Source organism: Chelonia mydas, chromosome 11, assembly GCF_015237465.2.
Source record: "Chelonia mydas isolate rCheMyd1 chromosome 11, rCheMyd1.pri.v2, whole genome shotgun sequence".
Lineage (NCBI taxonomy): Eukaryota > Metazoa > Chordata > Testudines > Cheloniidae > Chelonia > Chelonia mydas.
The window spans coordinates 17,495,505-17,517,927 of NC_051251.2; the positions used below are offsets into that span (position 1 = coordinate 17,495,505).

Below are 22,423 nucleotides of genomic sequence, written 5' to 3' on the forward strand. Positions count from 1 at the left end.
TACCCTGGGACTGTAGCAATAGAGAGTCTCAGAGCACATAATTCTACTTCAGCCTGCACCTGCAGATTTTCTGCTCAACGCCCCTCCTTCCAGAAGTTTAGAGGTGGGAACCTGAGGATATTCCTAAATTTCTTTCCCCGGCTTGACCCACAGGAAGCTTCTGCACAAGGGAAAGTGACATCCAAACGAAAAAGTGGGAGAGCAGATATAGCCTGTGTGTTGTTCCACAAAGTCATTGTCCCTATTAACATTCTCAAGTGTGATCTTCATAGTTTTATTGCCCTCTGTCTGAGCATTACCACAAAGTGGGAGCATATGGGCCATTATCATTAACTTCATCTAAAGTGTGGACAGGACCCAGTGGACATTTGGCCCAGAGGGATCAAATTCAGTCTGAGTCTTAATTTTGAACAGAATTTTTACAACTCAATTAGCATGAAAATGTCTTTATAGTCCCCTTGATATGCAGTGGTTTGGCTAAGATTTACATACTGTCTTCTTGAAATCTTTTCTTTAGGCACAGCAGAAAATTACAGGTCTTCTCAACAGTAAAATTAAAATCCTCTCTCTAATGTAGCTTGGGCTAAGTTTACAACCTTGCTTTTTCTCATTATAAGATACCTTGAGATGATTTCCACTTTATAAAGAAGATTTTATATACTTAGTTGTTCTTTGCAGTCGGTTTTGTATGGCGAGCATGAATTGCATCACAGATTTTTCAGTGTAACAGATACAATTCCCTTCCCTACCATATAAGATGATGTGCGTGCTAGCTAACCTCATTTCCTTTTATTGCACTGGATCCCTGCCCTCATATTTCCTTTCTTAAATTGTATGTCCAATCTTGCAGCCTTTCCTTGTGCAGAATTCCCACAGAACCAAGAGGGCCTGATTCAACTGTATGTAACTTTCTTTTAAGCTGGTGTAACTCCATTGATATAAATGGAGTTTCATCAGCATGATACTGGAGTGACAGTGATGATACATACCCAGCAAATTCTGCATGTGGATGAATTCCAGACAGGGTCCAAACAATAATTAGTGACAATTTTTCATTATTCACAAAGTGATACCGGTTTAATTAGAACACATTTCATAACACCAAGGAACACTTTTAAAGGAATTTACAAACACCTTCACAAACAAACAAAAAGCTCAGTATGTTGTGTCCTTAGTGATGTACATTTCCAAGACCTAAAACTAATCAGAAGAGTAAGGTAATCAAGCTAGCCTACAGCAAGACTGTAATTTGGGAACAGAGCTAGCTTCATGCCATTATCAACTAAAAATATTTAGCCAGCTTTGTATATAATCCCTTTTCTTCTGCTAGTTGGTTGGTTTATTCTCCAATTAATCTTGCATATCTTACACCACATAAATTACATATTTTTTCCAAGAATATAGCTTTGGTAATTCATCAACTGCTTCTGTATCAAATGAAGGTACAGCATATCACTACCAAAGCAGGATATACCATATATGGTTTTATTATCATACATTGCACACCTTAGGGTAATTATTGTGGGCAAAATCCTGAGTCTTACTCAGTCCTCACTCAAAAAACGTAAGTGATTTTGATGAGAAAATTGCCTAAACAAGAACTAAGAACTTTAGGGGTCGGCCATGCATAAAACACTCCCAGATCTCAGCCAGAATGGACAATGTTCCAAGTGGCTAAAAAACTGTTACCTCTAAACAACTAAGAGCATCACATTCTGTAAATGAGGATTGTTAGCCAAAAAGGACTCAGGGAAACTGCTGGCTCTAAAACATATAGAGACATCGAATTTAATATGCATTTCACAATTCTCTATAAAGCTTTTCGCAAATGAGCCAGCAAGCTACTGTCCATGAGCTTTACATTCATGTTTCCATATTTCAATAAGGCTCCATACATCAAAGAATGTTTGCCAAGAAGTGCATGGTATGTATAGGCCATATGACACATTGGAATTACACAACACAGTGCTTTCTGGAAAGGAACATATAACCAACAATGCATTATATGAACATCATATTTTAAGAGGATGCTTCCCAAGAATAGTCCTGTTGAAATAAACTATGAGGGTTTTATTGCTCACTCTAATATTTTCTTCCTATTCTTTTTTATTTCTCCTTTTTCTTTTAAAAAATAATTTATGAAGAATAATCCAGAAGATTGAATGTTTTCTGTACTATTCTGGAAATAAGACTGAAGGTGACTTGCCATTGTTATTTAGTTTTAAAAGGTAGTGTGTAAATTCCAGCTGCTGATTATTTAATCACCTTTTCTGAAAAGCAAATATGGTAGTTTCCTGAGTCTCTTCTATGTTTTCTAATTTCCAAATATGGAACTACCAAAACCTAAAGCAGTTAATATGTCAGTTTTTATTTATGTAGCTCTTCAGTTATCCTTCTGGGACAGCTTCTCTACCCAGCCTGCCAGCTTATAAAAGGATTTGGTGCAATAATAGAATGCCACACCATTTTTTAAAAAAAGCAACACACTGTATCCTTTGACTACCTCTGTGCATTATTTTAAATGAAATAATAATCTCATAATACTCTTGACATACATGTCTCTCCATTAGTAAATAGCCCTTTTTAGATGCAGTCTTATGGAAATACTATCAACAAGATAAACATTTTTAAATGGACACAAAAAATCATCATTGCAAAAGGTCAATTTACAAGCTATAAAACATGCAATTTTTTGTGTCACTAAAGGACTTTGCTTATTTTTCATTCATTAAATTTTGAACAGTATAAGCCTGTATGTAACTGCGCAATCAACAATAAAATTATCTCCCTGAAGTTAAACCATCTTCGAGGCATCTGCACTATTTACTGCTAATGTGCTGTACCAACCAGAATAATTTCTTCTGAGCAAACAGACCTACCTTTAACAACTGAAGAAAAGGTAAACTATGCAGAAGACTATACCCAGGTGAATCATTAGGACCACTCCAGCTGTTCATTTTGGACTGAAAAATCCTGGATATGTTGAATCACAAATGCCAGACCTTACTTTTCTCCTTCAGCCTGAGTGCTGCTGCTCTTCCGCTTCTTGTCAATATTTAACTAGTTTGTCAAGTTAGATTATATCACCTGTTCTAAATCTTACTCTTGTAGCTCCAGCTTGGGTGTGCTTCTAGTATTGCATCTTAGGCAAATATTAAAATCCTATCGAAACATTACCAGGACTCACAATTAGCTGTTTGACCTAAAAGGAACAGAGATTTTTTCCTGCGCACACTATCACATGGAGAATATATCTTATAGTTTGTGAACCATTTGAGGGGAGAAAAGCAAACAGTGTGTAAATTAACCACAATGCTTATCTATGTTCCACGGCAACATGCAAGTAAAATCTGTAGTTAGATGGCGTTCTGATGCCCCTTGATGATTACTTATTATAGCATTTAATAAATATAAAGATACCATTAAAAGGATGAAAATAGCACCAATAACTAGAAATTTAAAAATGAGCATGCTCTTCTATAGATTATGTTTAAAGTAACATTATAACAAGGTTTTACATAGTTTGGGTTTAAAGGTCAAAGAAAACACAGTTTAAGGGCCAACTGTAGCCATCTAAAAGTCTTAGAATGTGGCCCATGGATGCCCTTTCCTTGTAAATACATGGCAATGACAAAGCTGATCAACTGCTGGCCTTTATTTCTGGGGATTGCAAACAAGCAATTTCCATTTGACCCTCAGTGAAGATGCAAGTGTAAGCTACTGTTAGGCTTGTGTGAATTTATCTTTTGATACATTTTATGTACATTTATATGCAAAGTATGTGTGTCCCTCAGGCTCCAGGCAATTTTCCAGTGCAGCCCTCAAAGGTGCAAAGTTTTCACTGCAGGTTTAAATGGACAAATGATTTCAGCTAGCAAAAATTATTATGCTAAACCCATACGGTATTTCAAAGGTCAGCTGTTACCATTAAAAAGTCAACTGTTACCAACCAGCTGTATCTGAGAGACTAATATTTCCTTACAATAGATAACAACGTTTTTATGGAAATATAACAGTATCTCAGATACCACCTGGAGGGAACTCTCATTAAAAGTTGACCTGTTAATAATAAACACTGTGTGTTCCCACAGAGGATGGGATGTGTATGGGGAGGGGAAATCCAAAATGCTTTGGGGAAAACTCTGCAAGTACCTTCTCAGCCCAGTCTGTCTGGGCTGCTGGGTATTTTCATAGAGGATGATGCTTAAAGTCAGTTATATTAGTCAGGCCACATGTTGGAAGTGATGAAAGTCTCATTGCTTAGGGACATTTAAAACTAAACCCCACAAAGTGTTGAAGGCAAGGAGACAGGCTGAATGACCTAATGGTATTTCCCATTTCTAATTTCCTTGAGTTTATGACCATTGGGCAAGCCTCATGTCTGGGCATATAAAAGGGACTATATATACCTTTTTAGATAACTCTGAAGTTAGAATATTTAGGACCAAATCCTGCCTGCCTTTCACTTCAGCAGGACTTCCCATGTGTAAGAGACCAGGAGTATTTAGCTCTTAACAGAACTGTGCGTGTGTGTGTGTGTGTTTGTAATTTTGATTGTGATAGGAGCTCAACTCAAAACACTGGAGACCTCTATATGGGCTCTATATGGTCCCTGCAAATTTTTCTATTGACTATACTGAACTTTGTGTTCTGGTAAAAGAGGGCCTGCTCCATACAAACTCAGTTGCAGTACTAACTTACCATACCTCTGACCTCAATGGGCCAACCTCAGATTTGTGGTGAACATTGTGGTAGCGGTTTTCCAGGTGTGGGCCCTTTTATCCATCATGAACTAACTTGATATCACCAAGCTTATCTCATATATGCCAACAAATGGCCATTACCATAAGATCACTGTCAAGGTGTCAGGTCAATGCAAATCTGGGTGGGATACAAATGGATATTCCAGATATAAAGGGCTTTACAGCCTACTTGCAATCCTTTGAGCCATCCAGTCCCCTCCATCTGGATTTTTGCTGCTTTCTGAGGTTATGAGACTCTGCAGAAATAAATGTTAGCTTTTGACTATTTAAGGGCTATTTTGTAACATGCTTCACATAGTAAAAAGAAAAGGAGTACTTGTGGCACCTTAGAATACCTTTTTGCGAATACAGACTAACACGGCTGTTACTCTGAAACCAATGCTTCAAATAGTGTTTCTCTAGCTGAGACCAGTGGACAAATATTAGTCTTTTACAAGAAGATAGTTTTGTCTTTGATAAATGTTAACTGATATGCCATAGTAAAAACAGCTGAGCCATATTTCACAACTATTGAAAGTCTGAAACAAGGGAGGTTTCTTTGACACTATCACGAAAACCAGAACACTAGTTGCTATAAGCTGGATCCCTAAGCAAGGCTTGATTTCTGATTGTGGGATACAAGTTTACTACATGTGGAATGAATACAATGAAATGGAACAGAGAACAGGTGGCAGGAATAGTTTAATTTTTTTTCATTCTTTGTTAAAGAGACAGGAATTCCCACGAATAACCTATTTAATAACATATTTTTGATTGGGGTAAATGAGTGGTCTCATCACTAACGATATAGAACTGCTTCTATTAATCACAAAATGGCAGCGGATTTTTTTGTCTAATTGTGAAGGATATTGTGTTGTTGATATAATCTATCCATTAGGATTACAAGAAGCCACATGTCACTTTGTCAACCAGGCATGTTTTTTAGTGAATTTCAGTTGATACTTTCAAATTCCATCAGTGAATATAGCACTGGTCATGATAATCTAAGATCCGATTCCTAACAATCCACAGATAAAGACTGTAACCATTGTTATTAATGGGGGCGGGGGGAAGCTCATAGGCAAGCAGTGACACAAATACAAGACTTGTGCTAGACAATAATCCTAGAATATCAGGGTTGGAAGGGACCTCAGGAGGTCATCTAGTCCAACCCCCTGCTCAAAGCTCAAATCCCCAATTTTTGCCCCGGATCCCTAAATGCCCCCCCAAGTATTGAACTCACAACCCTGGGTTTAACAGGCCAATGCTCAAACCACTGAGCTATCCCTCCCCCCTAAAAACAACTGTCACACAGAAATGGCCCCCTCACGGATTGAACTCAAAACCCTGGGTTTAGCAGGCCAATGCTCAAACACTGAGCTACCCCTCCCCCTCCACTGAGCTATCCCTCCCCCTAATAATGCGAATGCTAAACATAAAAAACAAATAAAACATTTAAAAATATCCTTAGAAGGAAGAACAGATCTGAGCCTAGAGTGCACATTTCCAATAGGGATGTCCCAAAGCCAGGAGAATGCTTCATGGTTAGTTATTTCAAATTTTGTTTTTTGATACTACAGAATTTGATTCACAATTTGCACACAAAGGGAAAAAAATACGAGACAAGTCTCTCATACACAGGAATATTGCCTAAAATTTTACCTTATGCAAAATACCATAAGCCTTATAATGACATACTACAAGGTCTGGTCCAAAAAACCTTAGCGCACTTAATGTAATTCTCTCTCTCTCTCAATCTCTATCTCTTTCCCCCCTGCTCCCTGTATGTAACCCAAACAGCTTGGCTGGGGAAACTAACTTGAATAGCTTTCCACAGCTGCTGCCAATTAATGTATCCCCAATGGTGTTCAGAGCTGATTACCAAAGTTTCAGATAGTGAGAAGTAGCTCTTCAGCTAAGTGTGCAGACTGATTTCAGTCTTCTGAAAAAGAAACAATCAAAAAAACAAAAACCTGTTGTATGGCTTTGTGGGGTTAGTTTCCAAAGTCTGCATTGTTTCTAAACATTCATGAAATATGGAGGACCTCAATAACAGATCACATGTATATTACAGCAACCAGGCCAAGGGGGTATAGTTAACAGTTTTCAGCACTGCAATTATAAATCCCTTTTTTAAAAAGTATATTTTATATATTTAACTGAAAGGTGAACCATAAAGGCTGTTTTTGTGTCAGTTGGAATTCCACATAGGTAGAAAAAAACATATCACCACAACTGAGTACAAACTGGTCAATATGAGAGGAGAATTTTGACCTTTTTCTTATGTGCACATACCCATTCTTTCACATGCACATAATGGCCGTCAGTCTCTCCGTACATAACACTCCCAAATTTTACCCTCAGCTGCACTTGTTGCTCTCACTGACTTCAATTTTCTCTGCTGAGCTGTTTGCAAGATATAATGGGCCTAATCCCAACTTCCTTACACATGTCAAATGCCTATTGTTATCAATGGGAGCTTGGCCTGAAAGAGTAAGAAAGGCTTGGATCAGGTCTTGTGTCACAGTGTAGGAAGGAAAATGAATGGTGCTGATGGTACTCATTTGTGGGCCAGAAAACATTGGGTTGGATTTTCAAAAACACTCAGAGTTGGCCAAACTCTGCTCCCACTGAAGTCAATCAGAGATAAGACTTTGATTGTCTTCAGAGGGATCAAAGTTAAGCTCGTGTTCAGCACTTTGAAAAATACAATCCCTTAGATTCAAATCCCTAAAACAGGCTGCACAGTCTTTATTTGTTAGACTACAAAGTACAAACCTTCCCTTGCATCATTTTGAACGACAAATCTATTGCACTAAGTTCCTGTGCAGTAAGTGGATGTCAAAAGATGCTGAATATACATAATTGTTTTTGGTACTCGCTTTTAATAATGGCCTATAATGCCATGGGCTAAGTAAGGAAAGCCAATTTGTGTTACACTCACAAAGCTGTCCTTCATCTTAGTGTGTGCTCATTAAACTTTGAATACTGTACATCACACAATATCCAGTATAATTGCAAGATTAGTATCCCCACATTATTTACATCATGCAACAAACTGAACAGCATTACTTTTTCATGAGAAACAATAAAAAATGTTAATCAATTATTAAAATTCTCTTTTCAGCATATAAGGCTGAAAAGATGCATAAATGAAAAGGAAATGCCTCACCTGCATACATACTAAATAATTTCTTACAATAGACCCAGCTATAGTAATATGATGTATTGTTTAATGCATTGATAGGTATCCATGTTTTACTTTGTTTAGGCACATTGTTCAGAATATTAGGAACACACATTGCTGTCGTCAGATGTTTGGCTGTGTGTGTGTTCTGCCATGTGTTCCACTGTGTGCTGTCCCAGCTCTGCTCAGACAGCTGGCACAGCAGACCTCGAGTGAACCACCCAATAAATCCACAGACTTGGCTCATAGTGAAGGCACTTGGTCAGGTTTATTTCTGACAAAGCATGGCGCTAATGCCCTGGCTCAATGGTTACAGGTACACTAACACATGTATGCTCATGACAATGGACCGTCTCAGTTAGTGGCGGGACTTTCCACTATCCCCTATGCCAGACAAAGACACTCTGAGCAATACCTTTATACAGCAATACAAACAAGTTACGTGTCATCCTTGATGTATCAGGGTGCCACCCTCTAAAGTATTAGGGCGGCACCCATTGCCTTGTACCTGCAGGTGTGATCAAAACATCTCTCTTCATCATCCTTTCATCCTGACCTTATCCTTAAGATGGATCAGCATGTTCCTGTTATCTTTGGGGAATGTGTTTATTGGGGTGCTCTGGTACCACCCTTCTGGAATGTGCTTGCGTGAGTATTTTGTGCACCTCTTAGGAATATTGTTTTGCAATATCAACCTTACGCTTGCCAAATTAAGTGAGCAGGGCCTGCCTTTTGCTCACAACTTGACCTTGCTTCATATCAGCAAGGTTTTAACTACTTTAGCCCCTCTGATACATGGGCTTATGTTTCAGGCCCTCTTCCTACTACATTTGCTATCAAACATGTAATTAAGTCCACTTCACAGGCTTAAGAAACTAGAATAGTGCTTAACATCTTGAAGAATAAAGAGGAAATTCCTCCTCTATCATTCATCCCCTCACAGAAATTAATACAGTGCGTAGCATCTCTAAGACTAAAGAGGAAACTCCTCCTCTGTCATTCCTTCTTTTCAAAGACAAGGTGGGTGAGGTAATATCTTTTATTGGACCAGCTTCTGTTGGTGAGAGACTCACGCTTTCAAGCTACACAGAGCTCTTCTTCAGGCCTGGGAAAGGTACTCAGGGCATGTCTACACTACAAAATTAAGTTGACTTAACTTACGGCAGCATTCAGCTGCCGCAGTATTTACATCGCTAGTGTGTGTCTATACTTTGTGCCTCATGTGAGCAGTGTGCATCCTCATCAGGAGCACTTGTACTGATTATACTGTCAGTGTCGGGCATTGTGGGATGGCTTCTGAAAGCCCGTAACAGTTGATGTAAGCAACAAAGTTCTGCACTGACACTGCCTTGACCTAACTACATCAACACTGACTCTACACAGTGGCAGATTTAGAGTTAGTGGGGCCCTGTGCACAGCTTCATTTCCCCCCGCCCGGGACCCAGCCAAGAAAAAGAAAGCCAGATCCCTGTTCATCCCAGGAGTGGGTCCAGACCTGGGCGTGGGCTGTTGGGCAGCAGCCAGGACTATAGGTGCGGGAACTAGGGGTGTGGGCTGGGCTGCCGACTGAATTGCCGGGCCCCTGGGCAAGGTGGGTAGGTCAGCTCTGGGCCCCCAGAAGGGGAAGGGCCTCGGGCAGAAGGGGTGGGGCTGGGGGCTAGCCTCCCCCAGCCAGCCCTTCAGCGCTGCCCGAGCCACAGCGCCCGTGGCTCCAGTGGTGATTTCAGCCTGAGGTTCCAGCTGCTGATGCTGTTGCGGTAGCAGCAGCTGCAGCCGGGAGCCCTGGGCCCTGTTAAATTGCCAGGCCCTGGGGCAGCTGCCCCTTTTGCCCCTCCTCCTGTCGGCGGTCCTGGGTGCAGGGGGTGCTGCAGCACCCCCACGTTTAATGCAGGGCTCTGCTGCCGCCCCGTGCCACTTATGTTAGAACATATCGTTAGGAGCACAGAACCGCCCGGGCTCCTGAGAAGACAGGGAGGTACCCGAGCCTGGCCATGGGGGCTGCAGCACGGCCGCAGCGGCTAAGGGGGATCGCAAGGACCCAGCAGCCAGGGGAGGCGAGCAGAGATCAGTGCATGGAGGCAGTGGGGCGCCCAGGTGGCTGCCGATGGAGCCGTTCCCCCCCTCCCCACCTTCAGGTGGGTGTTCAGCCCACATGGGTCTCTGCCCACTTCTCTGGGCCAGCCAGTGGGGCAGCAGCGGAGCCCGCAGAGCTCAGGGCATGGGGTGGCAGCCGGGATCCCAGGTGCCCCGGAGGTGGCACACAAGTGGAGCTGCCATGGGGCTGGAGAAGGAGGCAGGAGACAACAAGATCTTCATGGCCAAGAAAAGCTTCAGATGCCCTTAACGCAGTACTGCTTTACCCCTACACATTCCACACTTTCCTTAAAGGGCTTATTCTCATCTCCTCTGAGAGATGGCACCTAAAATGGCACAGGGCCCTCATGCACTATTCTGGGGAATTCGTTCAGCACTGATCAAAAGGAAGAGTGCCACCTAATGAATTACCAACAACAATTTTTACAGCGGTGGGGATTTCCTTGGAGAGCACACATTCAAATACTGGCCAAACCCAAATTTTGCTTTGTTTATGGGAGCAAATGAGATCACAGCCCAAGGAAGTATGGCTGCAGGTTATAAATGTTAATGGATGTGGGATCAACAATGTTATGCCCATAAAATTGAAACCAAACTTTGGGGACAGTTAAAGGTCATTCACCCCAACCGTTCTCTTTTATCCAGTACACAAAGACCAAATATCGATCGCTGGGGGTCACAGAGACTAGGAAAGCACATAGTGATGCTTTTTAAAATAAAAGGTTATTACTGCAAAACTAAGCGAAGAGATAGGGTAAGTCCGAAATGCTATGTTGGGTGTAGCTTGTGCAGGCAAAGCAGTAACAATTCATAAATTTCCAGGCAAAATCACCAACCAACTAAACAAACAAACCTTTGTTAAGCTTAAATAAAGATTATTAATACCTATCACTTCACACTTTTAAAGGAACACTAAAAACATCAATGTTACAAAAGCCTACACTTCTGTCATTGCTGTGGATGGTTTGCTAACTCTGACAAGTATGGTTAGGGAAAAAAAGTGAATGTGCATACTGTCAAATGAGTGCACTGTGGAGGCAGTCTATTCACTGCAAATAATTACTTTTTACCAGCAATATCAGGGGACTCGAGCGCTGCTGTTTGAATGATACTGTAAAGCAAAGGTCCTCAAAGCAGCATTAAAGGCTTGGCATAGCTAAACGGTTTTACGATAAACTCTGCAATACACCATGCCACTATTATGCAAAAAAGCTTTAGATTGCACCATATTTTCAGATTCTTGATGACATTTCTACTGTAGTTGCCAACAGTGTCGATGTCATCCACAGGCATAAGGCTAGATTTTTTCATCTCATCTCTATTGTTTTATTGAATCCAGTGAAGTTACTCTGGATTTACACCAGTTGAAGAATCTGACTCTTAATCTTGGGCAGAAATGCGAATGGAGTGATATCTTCTATGTCTATATCAAATCATTTCACAACATCTTAAACTAAATGGATGTTTTAACCAACCAGTACATTTAAGAAATGCAAAAATATTTAAATTGGTTTCAGCATGGTAAATTTGTAATCAGAGTTGCATGATCAATAAAATGGCTATGGGAAATGAAACTCTGATGAATATTCAAATAGCTGGAAGGCAAGCTAACTTGTTTGGATGGTGTCTGATCTTATGACTATTTGTCATTTGAATACTTTGATTTGTGCAAAGTTAGAGGACCCATTTACTCTAAAGCAAAAACAACGGATAGTATCAATAGGAATCCAGAACTGACAGCTGAGAGGCTGTTTTACTGCTGATCCAGGCATATTACTGCAAAACATATGAAAGAGATCAAGTAGAACTGAAACCTTACACTAAAATTATAAAATTCAGTACATTCATGTAAAAATTATTATTTTAAAAAACTTGCTTAACTTCATAATGAAAATAAATTATGATTAAATTGCCCCTCTTTGGTTTCTTATCAAATGGGGCTAAAATCACATTCTGCTTCTTCCAGTTTTGTTTTTCAGATCTTGCCAATATTTATCCATTTATTATTAAATAGAAATCTTCTGCAGGTGTAAAGTATTTGTGGTGTCACACACACCAATTTCTTATTAGATCAAATCCAAGTCTCTTCAGACAGCAGATAACACAAAAAAGAAGCAGTGAGATTAACTAGCACTAGAATTAGAAGGAAGGAGTTAAAGTTAAAGGGTTTGAGGGAAAATATCCATTATGATACACTTCAGATTCCCCATTAGACTGCCCTTGGGAGGGAGAGAATCAAGAGGCTGTGTAAACAACTGTATGAAATTTGCTTCTGGGGACGTGGAGTCAGGACTCTGTAGCCTTACATTACATAGAGTTTTTGAAGAGTCTCCAAGTTAGGGTATTCTGTATCTAAAAATAAAAACAATTCTAGCTGACAGGCTAGCACAATGTAATGAAAGACCACTTGGAAGACTTAACAGGCTTTGGATCCAAGGCATTTTCCAAAGAATGCTAAGCACACAGTTCAGATACGTTATTATTCTTAGTCTGAAAGTGAATTAACTGAGGTAAGCATGCTGCCTGCCAGTGTGTCCGCACAATAGATCTGTGTGGTGGAGACAAGATAGATAGGAAAAATTCATTAAAAAAGAAAGGTTTGATAGCCCTCCTCGTACTTCAACAGTCTCACTATTGATGCATACTCTATTCCTGCAATAACAGTGCTACAGCATATTCACTATGATGGTAAATCTTTCTCTTCACATTACTGCCAACTCTCACTGTTGCACTGAGAGTCTCACAATATTTGGTGTTTTCCTTAAAGCCCCACCTCCTGGATTACTGGGTTGAGGTGAGAATCTCAGTTTTCAATATTGTTTAAAAAAGTAAATTTCTAGCCCTCAGTATTGAGTAGAAAAACTTGAGAATGTTACCCAAGGAAGACCTATAAAAGATCTAAAATCAGAAGGCAAACACATCAGACCGCAAATGTCTTTTTTAATCTCATAATTTTTAAACCAATCTCCTCATTTTCTGGGCCTGACTCATGATGCTTGAACATTTGGAGCTGGGAATACTGCTTTAGCTAATTCTGTGTAACACTGAGCCACATAAAGGAAGGAAATCTAACTTTTGACTGTAGAAAAATCAGTGGTTTATCTCCTCTAGGAAAGAGGTTTCATAGTGACATAGAAGGGGCAGGGAACACAGCCTTCTAGTTTCACAGGGTTTGAGGAAATTTCAGGGAATTACACCCCTGATATATTGGAACTTAGGACAAGCATGCATAGCTATCCCAGATATTGTCCTTGGCTGCCCTGCTCGATGGCTGCAGACCCTGCTCAGTGGCCTTACCACACTGATTCCTCAGTCCATAGCTTCACACTTCTACCCTCTCCACGGGAGTGGATTGAAGCTGTAGGTTAGAATTAATATTGAAGGGATGAGGATAAACTTGCACAAGGAATTCAGCCTCAATCGTGCCAGTTCTGTATGAGAGTCTACTGCCTGTGGGCTAGTTAAAGCTACCAAACACCTACACAGAATATCACTCCGAAGTGCATAAATGCTGACAATCCATTGTGGGTAAAGGGCTTCATTGAATGGAGTAGGAGAGAGACAGCACAGAGCTGCAAGCAGATAGAGTGGACGTAAGACCCACTAAGTCTCTGTGATAGGATGAGGTTGTGAAGCCTACTCTACCCAGATGGCTACCCAGAGCCACTCATGGTTTCTGCCCTCCTAGCTAAGCTCAGGATCCTGGCACATCTGAGGAGGACACGATTAGGCATCTGAAGAAGTGGGGTTTTTTACCCACAAAAGTTTATGCCCAAATAAATCTGTTAGTCTTTAAGGCGCCACCGGACTCTTTGTTGTTTCTGTGGATACAGACTAACATGGCTACCCCTCTGATATGATCAGACAGTCTGCCTGGCCTGACAGGAGTCTCTCTTTTCTTCATCTGAAGACCACATAACTGGTATACAGCAGTTTAGAACCCGTGTACCAGAAGCAGGGATAGACACTTGCAGATGCAAAGCTGAGATCTCTGGCTGTGCCTTCCAGCCCCTCAGAGCAATCCATCCAACTCTCCCAAACTTCAGTGCTGCTTCTCTTCAGCCTGTTAATACCACCCCCTCCCCAACTTCCACAAACACTCCCTGTCACTTGAGGAAAACTTCTGACTTTTGATTCATTCTAGTGGCTCTGGTGACCTTTTCCAGTTTTCCTGTGACTACTTTGTAAAGAGGTGTTAGGATATGTATACTGTTTCTTTAAATCTGGAGAAGGAAGACAGGCTAAAGTCAGGGAGACGAAGGCTGGTTCCAGGGAGAGAGAGGCAGAGAAGCTTTGGGGCTATTAATTTTTGACTTATTCTAATAAAGTTCCTTGTTCAATGTAAAAGGAAAGAATCGTTATTCTTTCAGTGCCCCATTACCATTATGTCACAGAAGAGTTTTATAGCTATGCCAACTGGACACAAAGCCAGTGCCTTGGGCACAATTTTTCTCCTTGGGTCAGTGTTGAAAGTGGGGCTGTATTCTCATGAGCCCTCTGGCTCTGCATGGAGAGCCTGGCAGAGAGGACAAATACCTTACACTGAAAATCAGTTCTTTATTATTATTATATTGACAATTACTTACTACCTACCATGGCATCTGGGTGCCTCGAGTAGATTTAAATTGGGGAATGTAGTGATCTTACTCAGAGCAATCTATTTTACCATGTGTATGCTCATCCTTATATAGATTTGCATCTGCTGATATCCATTTTATCAGAAACCACACTCTCATCCCCAAAATATGTTTAAACTGGGGGGAATGTTACATGCATCACACAATTTAAACAGAAGAATATTTCAAAGTCAGGCCACCTGAGGTGATACTATATATTTCCCTGGGCGTCTATCTAACTAATGAGAACATATAGAACAGGACACGATGCCTTAGACCTGCCTGAAGATAGGTGTTGACTGTTGTGGTACCCTGTTTTCAGGCAGATATTTAATGGAGTTGCACTATATGCTGGAGGCCTTTTATGCCAGCCAACATGGCAGTGGCATGGAGGATGCAGTATGTCTGTACTCTTTAAATGTACCATTTCTTAGTAGAAGTTGCACCTGTGTTTCTCAGCACAGCTTCAGACCTCCAACATCTATGAAATGGAGTGGAAGGGTAACGAGTTTAGTAACAAATTTCAAGAGCAAGATGGTACAAAGAGGCACTGACTTGGCCACCTCAGAGACCTGAGTTGTACAAATCACAGCTTCAAGAGCTGCCATTGGGTTAAGGCTGATCATTTTGCTAGACTTCCACATAGTCAAGGCATTGGCACAAGGGTTCAAGTAGGAGAGAGTGTTTTGTTTGTGAGTAAAAGAAAATATTTATTCTCCTCCCAGTGCTGCAGCTGCTCCAAGGTTCATGAAAACTGCCTCTTGGCAGCTTCAATTGCCAAAACTTGCTCCAAAATAAATGGGCAACGGGGCATTTTTTACTCAAAGCAAGTCTGTGTGTAGTGAGTCATGATCTGTTAACGGAGTGTCCTGCAGAACTGAATTGGAAAACAGTCATCTGAGACAGAAAGAAAATAAGAGGAGCATGCACCAGAGATTGTCAATCCCCACAGAAACAGACAGCTCAAAAAGGGAACTACTGTATGATTTAGATAAACAAAGATTTTATTTCACTCCCTCTGACTAATATTCCAAGTCAGAGTCTCCGCTGGTAAAAATCAAAATAGCTCCAACCGACAACGTCAGAATTTAAGGCTAGAAGGACTCACCAGATCACCTAGTTTGACCTGTATATCACAGGCCTCCAACACCACCCAGCACCCGCACACTAAACCCAACAACCAAAATTAGACTAAAGTATTACACAGTATATTATTGACAGTGCTCCCCCCCCAGAAAAACAGTAAGAGGACCAAAACACTGCCACCTAGCTAAACAGTAGAGAAGAAGAGGCAGTTAGAGGTAAAAAGGACATCCTTTAAAAATTTAAAGTCAAAACCTACTGAGGAAAAGAGAAAGGAGCATAAACACTGGGAAGTCAAGTGTCAGACTGTATTGAGGCAGACCAAAAAAGAATTTGAAGAGCAACTAGCAAAAGACACAAAAATTAACAGCAAAAAAATGTTTAGGTACAGCAGAAGAAGGAAGCCTGGCAATCAATCGGTGGGACCACTGGATGATCAAGGTGCTAAAAGACCACTCATGAAAGACAAGGCTATTGTGGAGAAACTAAGCTAAGTCTTTACTATGCACAGGACATGAGGGAGATTCCCACACCTGGTGACAAATCTGAGGAACTATCCTAGACTGAGTAGCCAATAAAAAAAGTTTTGGAACAAATTGATAAATTAAACAGCAAAAAGGTCACCAGGACCAGATGGTATTCTCTCAAGAGTTCTGAAGGAACTCAGATATGAAATTGTGGAACTACTAACTGTGATATGTAACCTATCATTTGAATCAGCCTCTGTAATAGATGACTGGAGGATAGCTAATGTAACATTGATTTTTAAAAAGGCTCCAGGGGCAGTCCTGGCAATTACAGGCTGGTAAGCCTAACTTCAGCACCAGGCAAACTGGTTGAAACCGTAGTAAAGAACAGAATTATCAGACACATAGAGGAACACAATATGTTGAAGAAGAGTCAACACGGCTTTTGTAAAGGGAAATCATGCCTCACCAATCTATTAGAATTCATTGAGGAGGTCAATAAACATGTGGAGAAGGATGACCCAGTTGGCAGAATGAGCTTGGACTTTTAGAGAGCCTTTGACAAAGTCCCAAACCAAAAGCTCTTAAGGACAATAAGCAGTCATGGATAACAGGAAGTTCCTCTCATGGATCAGTAACTGATTAAATATAGGAAACAAAAAGTAAGAATAAATGGTCAGTTTTCACAGAGGAGAGAGATTAATAGTGGTGTGCGCCAAGGAGCTGTACTGAGACCAGTGCTGTTCAACACATTCATAAATGATCTTGAAAAGGGGGTAAACAATGAGGTAGTAAAGTTTGCAGATGATACTAAATTACTCAAGGTAGTTAAGTCCAAAGCTGACTGCAAAGAGTTACAAAGGGAGCTCACAAAATTGGATAACTAGGCAACAAAATGACAGATGAAATACAATGTTGATAAATCCAAAGTAATGTACATTGGAAAACATAATCCCAACTACACATACAAAATGGTGCAGTCTAAATTAGCTGTTATCATTCAGGAAAGAGATCTTGGAGTCATTGTAGATAATTTTCTGAAAACAACTGCTCAGTGTGCAGCAGCAGTCAAAAAAGCTAACAGAACATTATTAAGAAGTACAAAGGGATAGATAAGAAGACATAAAATATAATAATGCCACTATATAAATCCATGGTACTACATCTCAGAAAAGATATATTAGAACAGGAAAAATTATGCAGGAGGGCAACAAAAATGAATATGGGTATGGAACATCTTCCATAACAGGAGAGATTAAAAAGACTGGGACTGTTCAACTTTAAAAAAGAGATGATTTAGGGGGGATATGATAGAGGTCTATACAATTATGAATGGTGTGGAGACAGTGAATAAGAAAGTGTTATTTACACCTTCATATAACACAAGAACCAGAGTTCACCCAATGAACTTAATAGGGAGCAGGTGTAAAACAAACAAAAGGAAGCACTTCTTCACACAATGCATAGTCAACCCGTGGAACTCGTTGCCTGGAGATGTTGTGAAGGCCAAAAAGTATAACTTGTTCAAAAAATAATTAGATACGTTCATGGAGGACAGGTCCATCATGGCTGTTAGCCAAGATTGTCAAGGACACAACCCAATGCTCTGGGTGCCCCATAACCTCCAACTGCTGGAAGCTGGGACGGGATGACAGGGGATATATCATTTGACAATTGCCCTGTTCTGTTTATTCTCTCTGAAGTATCTGGCATTGGCCACTGTTGGAAGACAGGATACTGGGCTAAAGATGGACCATTGGTTGGACCCACTATGGCCATTCTTATGTGCCACAGGCAGACAATAGGAGGGACCAAGGTGCACCAATACCTGAGAACCATGAAATGGCAAGGAAATGATTAAATGACATATACCCGAATAATCCTGGTAAGTGACCTGCACCCACACACTGCAGACAAAGGTGAAACCCCCCCACAGCCATTGCCAATCTAACCTGGGGAAAAATTTTTTCCAACCCCATATATGGCGATCATTTAGATCCTGAGCATGTGAGCAAGAATCAGCTAGACAACCACCAGAGAGAGACAAACTTCAGTGCCACCTCAGAGCCATGGCCCAGCCTGTCCAGTGTCCCATCTCCATCCATGGCCATCCATGATACTTCAGAGGAAGGAGATTAAAAAAATCCCAGCCCCAGAATACATTGTGTGGTGAGAGGTTGGGAGGGATTGGGGGTGGAATCCCTTCCTGACCCCTGCAGGTGCCTTGCTGAAACCTTGAAGCATGAGCTTTTAGGAACATAAGACATAAACCAGAAGTGAGCCCTGTCCCCTACTATCACAAGCAATCCTGTCATACAATCATATTAAAAAATTGTCCAACTCTCTCTTTAAAACTAATTAAGTTGTTTCCCCCCACAACTCTTGATGGCAGGCTGTTCCAGAACCTCACTCCTCTGATGTTTAGAAACGTTCTTCTAATTTCTAGTCTGAATTTGTACATGCCCACGTTATATCCATTTGTTCTTGTGCCAACACTGCCTTTTAGCTTAAATAGCTCTTCATCCTCCCTGGAATTTACGTCCCTGATGTATTTATCCAGAGCAATCATATCCCCTCCCTGCCTTTTTTTGCTAGACTAAACAAGCCAAGCTCTTCCAGTCTCTTCTCATAAGATAGGCCCTCTGATCATCCTAGTTGCTCTTCTCTGCACCTGTTTCAGTTTATATCATCTTTCTTTAACACAGGTAACAGAACTGTAGACGGTATTCTGAGTGCAGTCTTATCAGTGTCTTGTACAATGGCATTAATACTTCTCTCTTTCTACCGGAAATGCCTCGCTAATACATCCTAGGATCGCATTTGCCTTTTTCACAGCCGCATCACACTGGTGGCTCAGTCATCCTGTGATCTACCCATAGATCCAGATCTCTAGCCTTCTCTGTTGTGTCCAACTCATGAGCAGAAATTCTTATTACTAGACCCTAAGTGCATGATCTTGCACTTTGTCTGACTGAATTTCATCCCATTTCTCTCACAACCATCTTCAAGGTCATCTAGATCATTCTGTATAATATTCCAATCTTCTGGATTGTGATGTCTCCCAATATCAAAGAAGCTACACTGATTTACACTAGCTGAGGATCTTGCCCTCACTCTAAATATTGGTCAGGAGTGGTTTGAAAGAAACCTGCTCTGAACACATTCTGGCAGCGGGGTCCTCAACCCAATTGAGTTTCAGTGGTTTGCGACTCATGGCTGTGCTTGGGCTCTCATGACGCAGACACCTGAAAGACTTTTTAGATTGACTCAGGCCTTCAACACAGTGTAAATATTCTCACCTGGTAGAAGACATTTTAATTAATTTATTTGTTTGTGGTTGCATCAACAATACACTAGGTGCTATCCATGCATTCCAGAAGGAACAGTCCCTGCCCTATGGATGTCAGAGTCTTAGGATGCTCAAAACAAATGTTTCATGATTTTGGGAGGGGGGAAAAAGTTACACTTTGATGGGTGATTTTCTGAAAGGATTCAGGAAAAGGAAAGGTGGGTTTTTCAGTCTTGAAAATCAGCCTTCACCCGTGGAAAGTGGCAGCTGAGGATTGCCCTTTCACCCTAATAAGGGCAAACATTTTGCTACATCGCACCAGAATCTCATTATCCACTGCCCTATGCTTGATTAGTAACATTTTGTAGGGTTTTTCTGACCAGATAAAAGCTGTCGACAGATTACAAGCATTACAAGACTCAAATTTTTCCAAGTAGACACAAAAACCTCACAAGGTTTGCACTTGAAAATTGTTAAATTCCTATTTGTAATCAAGGCAGAAAAGGCCAAATTCTGCTTTCTTTATATCTGGCTGCAGAATTTAGCTCATTGTGTCAGATCCTGATTTACATTAAGGCCTGGTCTCTTTACACTGAAGAGTGGTGTAGACAGAGATTAGTGTAAGTGAGATCTGGATCACTGAATTTACTTTTCATCTGAACAGCTGCTGGAAATGTGGGTTACTTTCTTTGCATGTCTTCACTTTGGGCCGGAGCCTGCATTCCTGGCACACTGATTGCAGTGGGAGTTTTGGATACTGAAAGGATGCAGAATTCAGCCCCTAATGAATGAAGCATTGTAATACTGTCCTAAACTGCAGTACTCATGTGATCGTGTGCCCTTCTACAATAGCCATTTTGATTGGCCCTTGATTTATGTAAGATACTTTTCTATGTTGGACTCTGCTCCTATAAAGGATGTCTCACTCCTCTGCTAAAAGGTTTTTGTGCTGCAGCATATCCCATCCAAGTGTCACCTCCTGTCTACATCTTTCTTGTTGTCTTTCATCTGTTTTGAAAGTCTCTTGAAGATTTTGACAAAGGACAATAAATGTGTTACTTCTATCTCAAAATGCCTGGAATTACCATTTTGGGGAATTATAGCACTATTTACAGTTGTTGCTCTTCCCTGTGGCAATAGTTCTAGAGTTTGCAGGTGGAATTAACCCATGTTGGGTCTTCATTTGAATGACAGCCACTATTCTGCTATACCCTAGTATGCAGAAATGCCAACCTTCGTGGCCTGAGGTAGCCCTGCCAGCACCCTGCCCTCAGATCCCTCTTAGTTCTTTACTGTCATTTATACTCAGATCAGAATACTTAAAATAAGTTTCCCCCTCCCACTGCCTTTGTGTGGTTTTATTTAGTCCTCTCCCAAATATAGATCTGTAGCGGTGGGGCTGGAGCAGCTCCCCCTTCTGGAACCCTGAGGCAGCCAAGGTCTCTCAGGTAGGGGAGGGAAGAAGTCTCTTTTTCCAGTGTCCACTGAGGCAGGACTCTCACCTACTGATTAATTTTCCCATCAGTTTTATCCCCTTCTGGGTGGGTTTGAGGGGCTCTGCCCCAAATGTTCCACAACAAAAAGCAAACATAACTCAATATTAGGCCATCCCCAGTCTTCTGAGGTGGGACATTCCTGTCCTTTCCTTTGGGTTTGGTTCCCAAACAGTCTCTGACTATAGCACTGTTCACTCCTTGGGGTTTAGTTGTTCCCCCACTGGCTGTTCCAGCTAGCAGGCCTGTCTCTGCAACTCTACAAGAGACGCTCTCTTCAGGCAGAGAGCCAGAGCCCCATTCTCCTTCCCAGACAGTAAGCCTTGAACTGAGTCAGGCTCTCTCCTTTTATTCCCCCTCCAGGCTTGACATTGGCTGCATGTATAATGGGGTGGGGCTCAATGGTTCTCCTTAACCCCTCCTTTGCTGGTATGATGCTTCTCTGCCCTGCCACAGAGTTTTTTGGTACCTCAGACCAAACCCTTCTTCTCCCTAGTTCAGGAGTCTCCAAACCCTCCTTCGGGGAGTTGTGTGGCAATTCAAACAGGTGTCCTCTTCTCAGCCCAGGGTTCCATAGCATCCTTCTTGGGGCTCTGTTGGTTCAGGCTAGCTGAAGCCCTAAATTGGTTTCTCCCCGGTGGCCCCTTTTTACTTAGACCTTTTCCTCCCTGGTAGGAGAGAGGGCAGTAGTCCTTCCCTGCTGGTGTCTCCTCTGTTATGAGGGAAGAGGCAGAATATACACTGCCTTCTTTCCCAGAGCTTGTTCTGCTTGGCTGGATGAGAGAGGAGCCCTGACCCATCCTATACTACATGACTCCTATTCCTGGGGTCTTAAAGATAGTAGTCTTGGTTTTCACCACACATTGACCCACTTCCTCTCTTCCAGTACCTGCTTCTTGCTGTTTCCTAGGTCTGTGTCCACTCCTGAAGTCCAGGAGCCTTAAAGCCAGAGGTTGTGGGCCTATTACAGGAGTGAGTAGGCAAAGTTCTGTGGCTGTGACGTACAGGAGATCAGACTAGACGATCATGATGGTTTCTTTTGACTTTACAGTCTATGAGTCTATAGAGACATGACCTGGAGCAGGGATTGCCTGACTATGCCCATACTACCCTAAAATGAGACAGCTTCCCCATGACACCCAGGAAATACTGGGACAAAGAAAACAGTCACATCATACACTGTCCAAGTATTCACCTTCCCACCTTGCACCACAAGTTTTCTCTCAGAAAAATATTAACCTTGAGCACGTCCTGGATTTTTTACTGTAGTGTATAGGAATAGGTCGGTATGTCTTTAAATAGTTTGTGAGCCCTCCAGTGCGGCTCATTGTGTTCTATGTTGTTACGCTGCCAGAAACCAAACAGAGCAGCAGAATCTATAAAGCCAAGCCTTGCATGTTAGTGTATAGTTAGTAAACAGGATTACTTGGAACGTAACTGTGCCCATGTGAT

General features: G+C 41.4%; 1 protein-coding gene and 1 long non-coding RNA gene across 6 annotated transcripts in view; one reads left to right on the top strand and one right to left on the bottom strand.

Annotated features, from left to right (window-relative positions):
• Positions 1-16,041, top strand: part of LOC122462374 — a 355,548-nt gene extending 339,507 nt beyond the window's left edge. The window contains exon 3 of the long non-coding RNA XR_006284882.1: positions 15,883-16,041. This is a non-coding gene — a long non-coding RNA (uncharacterized LOC122462374). The remainder of the gene's footprint in view (positions 1-15,882) is intronic.
• The window catches only part of NCKAP5 (NCK associated protein 5), a 588,725-nt gene that overhangs the window by 448,333 nt on the left and 117,969 nt on the right, over positions 1-22,423 (bottom strand). Inside the window, exon 1 of one of the 5 annotated variants that reach the window (XM_043525273.1) lies at positions 2,880-2,996. The exons of 3 other annotated variants lie outside the window; for them this stretch is intronic. In XM_043525273.1, coding sequence (XP_043381208.1) covers positions 2,880-2,957 — 78 coding nt within the window. In that variant the 5' untranslated portion in view covers positions 2,958-2,996. Of the gene's footprint in view, positions 1-2,879; positions 2,997-22,423 lie in introns of those variants that run through there. One more of the 5 variants, XM_043525275.1, reaches the window with a different exon arrangement.